The 6,178-nt window shown below is 58.9% G+C and overlaps 2 protein-coding genes across 3 annotated transcripts in view; one reads left to right on the top strand and one right to left on the bottom strand.

The window, feature by feature from the left end:
* Positions 1–1,143, top strand: part of XRN2 (5'-3' exoribonuclease 2) — a 64,473-nt gene extending 63,330 nt beyond the window's left edge. Inside the window, exon 30 of the mRNA XM_064145717.1 lies at positions 72–1,143. Within this exon, the coding sequence (XP_064001787.1) occupies positions 72–134 (63 nt within the window). The 3' untranslated portion in view covers positions 135–1,143. The remainder of the gene's footprint in view (positions 1–71) is intronic.
* Positions 1,144–2,480: 1,337 nt separating this feature from the next.
* Positions 2,481–4,843, bottom strand: NKX2-4 (NK2 homeobox 4). 2 transcript variants are annotated; one of them, XM_064146754.1, is made up of 3 exons: positions 4,420–4,843; positions 3,831–4,312; positions 2,481–3,764 (listed from the first exon to the last, which is right to left on the bottom strand). In XM_064146754.1, exons 1-3 carry the CDS (start codon positions 4,796–4,798, stop codon positions 3,639–3,641), a joined length of 987 nt encoding a protein of 328 aa, XP_064002824.1. In that variant the 5' UTR covers positions 4,799–4,843; the 3' UTR covers positions 2,481–3,638. The 2 variants fall into 2 exon arrangements, with proteins under 2 accessions (XP_064002824.1, XP_064002823.1); XM_064146753.1 differs by having other exon boundaries at positions 2,481–4,312.
* Positions 4,844–6,178: the final 1,335 nt, after the last annotated feature.

Genomic DNA, 6,178 nt, shown 5'->3' on the forward strand with positions numbered 1-6,178 from the left:
CCACAGCTCCCTCAACGTGTTTACTGTGATGTTAATCCAAAAAATAAACCCTTGCTTTTGTTTCTTTGCAGGCATACGGCCCTGGGAGGCCCTACCCTCTGCCACCTCCCTCAGGAAGATACAGCTGGAATTAGCTCCTCTTGGATTTTTTTTGTTTGTTTTTTTTAAGTCTAGAAAATATTTGGGCTTTTTTTTTTTTCTTTTTGTTCTTTTATTATTTGGGGGAGAAGACAACAACAAAACATGAAATCCTTTAAAAAATAATCTCTGTAGTTTTTAAACCCTGATACCTGTTTTAAATGTGCACATTTCTTACTGATTATTCTTTCTAGGCGGGGGTTATGTGGCTCGGAGAAGAGCGTATGGCAAAATCCAAGTCAGCTAGACTCGCTGATTTGCCCGCGAGGCAGTTGGTGAGGCAGGAGTGCTGTCTGTCTTTAATATGTGTGCAACCTCTGCTGAGCTCCAGACATCCTTTCCTTCACCCAGAAGAGCCCAGGGACACTTATGAGTTTGGAAGAACACCTCAAAACCAGGATTGTGCCCACTCCTGGGTCCAGTCCCAGCGGACAGCCTGTGGAGCACAGCGTGTGAAGACAACGCTGTCAGTACTCCTGCTTGGATGCTCCTCGCATTCCTCACAGAGAGAGAGATTATTTTGGACTCTGAAGCAAAGCATTTCAACTTTTCTAACTGGTGCCTGTTTTTGACTGGGTTTATTGTAATTGTAAGATAAGCAGGGGCAGTGTGTTTTGTCTGTTTTGATATATAATTTAAACCAGCCGTGGAGTCCAGAGTTTCCATTCCTTTTTAGCACTCTTTCTAGGGCTTTTTCCATGTCAGTGTACCAAATCACTAAATATTTTTATTTGCTTTATAAAAGTGGCTTTTGAAATTCTGACCAGTAGCAGGTGCTTTATTTCCCCCCATCCCTCCTCCAAAACGCGTTGTTATAAATGTGTGTACGCAGATACAAGACATTAATTTTGGGGGAATTAATCTTACAAAAATACTTAAAATCTTTGTTTAATCTAAAGGGAAAAAAAAAAGACAAAAGCACTCGAGTGAATGAGCAGTGCTGAAGCTGCTACTGGACCAACTTTTCCTTGGGCTGCCAATAAAACCTCTTTTCCTTGTGCCGCACTTGGACTTTTCCCTTATGGAGGTGCTTATTTTATACATGAGTGAACACCGGGGCTTGAAGAAGGAGGTTACAAGGCATGGTGGTTTTTCAGCCCCTACCCTCCAGAGCCCAGATGTTAATTGCCAGCAACAAGGGGGACCAGACTGGGGTAACCTTGGGAGAAAGAAATCATGAAACTAGATTCATTATTTTCAAGTGATTGAGGGTGGAGCAGAATCTTTCATTGTAATGCTAAAGAGTTGCCATCCTGCCCGGAGCTGGGAACTGCCACCAGCCCTTGCCAACAGCCTTCTCCCTTGGCTGGGGAAATATTTGAGTCTCGGAAAAAGTAATTTTGCTTTTTCTGAGCAGAACAAAAAGTGAATTTTCATGCAAATGCAAGGGTTGAGTGCGGGACTGGAGGAAGAAGCCGTGTGGTTCATCCTCATACTTCTGAGGATGAGCCTGGGGTGCTGGTGGGCTTTTATCCCTGCTCCCGGTGTTAGGGGTATAAAAATGGGGATGGATAAACATTCTGAGACTGCAGTGTGCTTGTTGCTGTAGAATACCACTAGCCCAGGCAGCAAGCTATGAGCCCCAGCTGGCTGGTGCTCCCAAACAGCACTGGGACCCAGATCCTCAAAGCAATACTTGGAGCACCGTGCTTGGACAGGAGCTTTGATTGCTCTGCTCCACCGCGAAGGGATAGGAAGCTGAGCCTGATTGTGGAGCATCACCTCTCCCTGGGCCGTCTGTATTTCCCTGCTCAGGCTACATCCCCGTGTACCCTATCATCCAGAGCCACTGAGGTATCTGAGGATGGCCCTTGGGAGCAGGATACCTGCGTGAAGTTGTGAAGCTGCTCGATCTCTATATGTGTACTTTGCTGGCTGGAGCTGATTCTGATGCTCTTGGGGGTTGTAGCTTCAACCCTTCTCAAGGTTCATCCCCATCCTGCCATCCGCCGTGAAAGCGGGGATAGACTTAAGGGTCCCTACACATTACCCCGGGAGGCTAATGGTCCGAGTCACTCCCTTCGCAGCCCCGGGGTTGTTCCCTGAAATGGGTTGTTTTCCACGGCAGAATCGTTCCTGCACGGCACGGCCCAGCCCTCGAGGCTGGGCAAGCCGGAGGGGCTGGGGTTCAGCGGATCCATCCCGAGGGTGGCAGAGGAGGAGGGAGATGGAATGAAATCTGGAGGAAGTGGAAAAACGAGAGGGTTGGCGTCCAGGGGCAGTCAAACCGCATCCGTAGGTAGAATGAGAAGGAAAGAGCTAAGTCGTGAGAACAACGTTTCCTTTTATTGTAAAAAAAAAAAAAAGGGGGGGGGGGGGGGGGGGGGGGGGGGGGGGGGCGGGATGCCGAAAACTTCCGATAAGCGTTTCCTCGGGAATTCCCTCCGGGATTTAACAGGCGGGGGGACAGACCCCGCTGCCCTGATCCGTCCCGCCGCTTCCCGACGCCGTTCTTCCATCCTCTACGAGGGGCCCGATCCCCTCCTTTCCCGGAAGGGAACCGCTGTCCAGTCCCGGGAATCCCGGGAATCTCCATCGTCTCCGCTGCTCTTCGGATGTTCAGACAAGTGCCGGCGTTTGCGGCGGGGGCGCAGGGCGCGCATCGTGCCCGTACATTCATTTACTAAGCAATAATTAACGATAACGATAAAACCAGTTTTCCCCCTTGAATTTGCGTATCGGCGTCCGAGAGCTCCTCTGCCAAAACTCCCTCCGCCGCTGCCAGCCTTGGATTTGGTTTATTTCGGTTTATTTTCTTGCTCCGGCCGCTCCCCGTCCTCCAAAAGGCAGCGGCCGCCCGCCCCGCTCGCCGCCTCCTCAACCTTGAGTTACAATTCAATTTACCTTCAATCAAACAATAATGAAATTGCACTTCAGGGGCACCCTTATAAAATTAATTCTGCTGAGATAAGTTGCACTTCAGAAGATTTATTGTTTGCCTTCAACGGGACTGTAAGGTGTATGGGACCCGACCTGCCTCTGGGTTTGGCTGCCCGCAGGAGACTTGAGGCCGGAGCGGGTCGCTCCCCGCCCCCAGCACCCCCACTGTACCCTCCTGGGTCTTCCCACACCCCGCTGGGCCGGCCAGACGCCCCATCGGCATGCCTTTCCCGGGCGAGCCTCCTCAGGAAGGTAGACGGGACACGGAGCCACGGACACGCGTGTGCATACACGCACACATGCACACGTCCATGCACACACTTACACACACACACACGAAAGTGGCGGCACAGCCTCACGCCCACACGTGGCCACGCTCCCACGCCGCGGCTCTGCCTTCGGGTCCAAGCTTCAAAAATGCCCGGAAAGTAAAAATCAAAATCACGAAGAGAGGCCAGAGGGCCGGAGGAGGGTGGGGGTGAGGCGCGGACCCACAGGCCGCTGTCGGGGCTCCCCGCAGACACCTCACCGGGCCGGGTTAAGCGTCGGGACCAGTCCTGGAGAGCGAGAGTGACGCCGGGGCAGGGGTGGGGAGGACACACGGACAGACAGAAGGATTATTACCATGTCCTGCCGTAGAGCAGGTTGGGGCTGACCATGCCGCCGTTGTAATCGACGCCGGACGAGTCCATTTGGGCCAGGGCGGGCACCTGGCCGTGCAGCGCCGGCGGGCTGGGCGAGAGCTCCTCCAGGTCGGCTGCTTGTCCCAGCGAGCCGGGATGCGGGTGGGCAGCGGCGGGGGGAGCGGCGGCGGGCAGCGACGCGGCTGAGGAGGGGGCCGGGGGCGGCGGGGCGGGCTGTCCTGGGGCCGGGGTGCCTGCTCCCGGCGGCGGGCAGGGTTTGCCGTCCTTCACTAGCACGGGTACGGCTACGCGGCGCGGAGAGTGCTGCTGGCAGAGGCCGCTACTGCCGTCGGGGTGCAGCTGCTGGGCGGCTGCCTTGTCCTTGGCCTGGCGTTTCATCTTGTAGCGATGGTTCTGGAACCATATCTTCACCTGGGTGGGGGTGAGGTGGATCAGGCTGGCCAGGTGCTCCCGCTCCGGCGCCGACAGGTATTTCTGCTGCTTGAAACGGCGCTCCAGCTCGTAGACCTGCGCCTGGGAGAAGAGCACCCTCCTCTTCCTCCTCGGGGCTGTGTGAAGCGGCACGATGGCCTTGGCACCCTCGGCGATGCCGCTCAGGCCGCCCATCCCGGCCACGTTCATCCCTGCTGACGGGCCCATGAATCTGGAGACTGAGTGGAACAAGCGACTCAGTGCCTGCTGCCGCCCCGTCGGGGACAGTGGTTCCTCCACCCGCCCCTCGCCCACCTCTCACCCACTGCCCCTCGCCCGCACTTACTGCTGGAATAGCGAGGGTCACCGCCGGCTCCGTACCAGCCGCCTCCCGCCGCTGCTCCGCTGCGCATCCCCTCAGGGTAGGCGGGCAGCTCACCCATGTTGGCCAATCCGCCGTTGCAGTAGCCCCCGACGGCACCGTGCGGGAACTGGGAGACGCCGTGGGGCATGTGGTAAGCGGTTGCCCCGGTGGTACCGGCCACGACGTGCTGCGGGACGGCTGCGGCTGCGGCCGGGGGCACTGGCGGCTGGCGATAAGGCCCTAGGGGCGCGCCCAGCCCGCCCGCCCCGTCCATGCTGCCGAACTTCTTGTAGCTCTCTTCCATCGGGCTCAGGATGTCGGTCACCGAGAAGGGCGTCGTGTGCTTGGGGCTAAGCGACATGGCGCGGCGGGGAGGGACGTGCCGGGATGGGGGAGCCGGGGCCGGGCGATGCCGCCGGCACCGGCGAGCCGTCCGCGGGCGAGGCGCGGCACGGCGGCCACCAGCCGCGGCCGCCGGTATCTCGCCGTTTCTTTTAGCCCGGCGCCGGGTTTACGCCAGACACGGGGGGGCGGAGCGAACAGGACCGGCGGGGGAGAGCGGCGGCGGGCAGCCCCGTCCCCTCCCCGCCTCCTGCCGCCCTCGCCGGCCCCCTCCTCCCCGGCCATTGTCCTGCGCCCGCCGGACGCCTCTTAAGCCCGGCCGCCCCAGGGCAGGTCAGGAGCGGCTCCGAGCGGCCATGAGCCCCGCTGCCCTCGCCCGTAAGTACTTGCCCGCTCCCCTCCTCCCCAAATAAACTTCCCCCGGGGCAGTGCGACGACTGCGGCGCAGAGCGCAGCCCCGACAGCTCGGTCCCGACGGCAAAAGACAGGGAAATCCCTCTCTCGGCCTGTTTCCTGAGGGCGGGCAAGCTCCGGCCGCTTACGGCGGCGGGACGAAGCTCCGGGACCACCATTCCCCGAGGCCGTCGCCCTCGGAAGCACTCCCGACGAGGTTCGGGCCCGGGTAGGCACGACCACTGTGCCAGGTGCCCTTTCTGGGAGGATGCTTAGTTGGCGGTTTGGTTTTATGGTTTTGGGGGGGTCGTTGTTCGTTCGTTTGTTGATTTTGAGACGACGGAACGGTCCTTAGGGGCTGCCCGTGACCCCAGCCGAAGGCCGAGTCGGACGAGGCGTGCTCTTCCCCGGCTACGGTGGGGGCCCGTGCCCGTAGCGGGAGCAGTTACCGGGGTCAACTTCTGCCCGTCCACCGCCGAGACGGAGGCAGATGACAGTCCTTTGCAGGCTGAGAAAAAGGGCACAGCCGCCAAACGTTCTCTCTGTCCCTCCAGGGCACAGAGAGACCGTATGGAGAAGTGTCTGGGGGTCCAGGGGATGCTGCGGGCCGTCCCTTGCTCTCATTCTGAACCGGGGCGATTCGATGGGCGGCAGGGGTGTGCCGACCCCGATCTCGGTGCTTTGCGAAGATGCAGGCGCTCCGGCTATACATCGCGCTACGTGCGTACTCGGAGGCACAGCTGCGAGCCGCGGGTGCCCTGGGGTGCCAGCCCCCCCGCCCCAGGGACTGCTGCACCCATCGACGCACCGCCTTCGGGGGTTCGGTCAGGGACGGGACAGCAGCAGAACTGAGGTTTCCCTACCAATAGAGCAAACTCGGTGGGAGCGACGAGCAGCGTCGGCGCCGCACTCCTCCGGTGTACATCTCTTCCCCGAGGGGCACCTGCTGCCCTCATGCTCTGTGCCGGGAGGGTCTGAGGTCTATTTTAGGGAGCAGAGAGTGTCC

Source organism: Pogoniulus pusillus, chromosome 7, assembly GCF_015220805.1.
Source record: "Pogoniulus pusillus isolate bPogPus1 chromosome 7, bPogPus1.pri, whole genome shotgun sequence".
NCBI lineage: Eukaryota > Metazoa > Chordata > Aves > Piciformes > Lybiidae > Pogoniulus > Pogoniulus pusillus.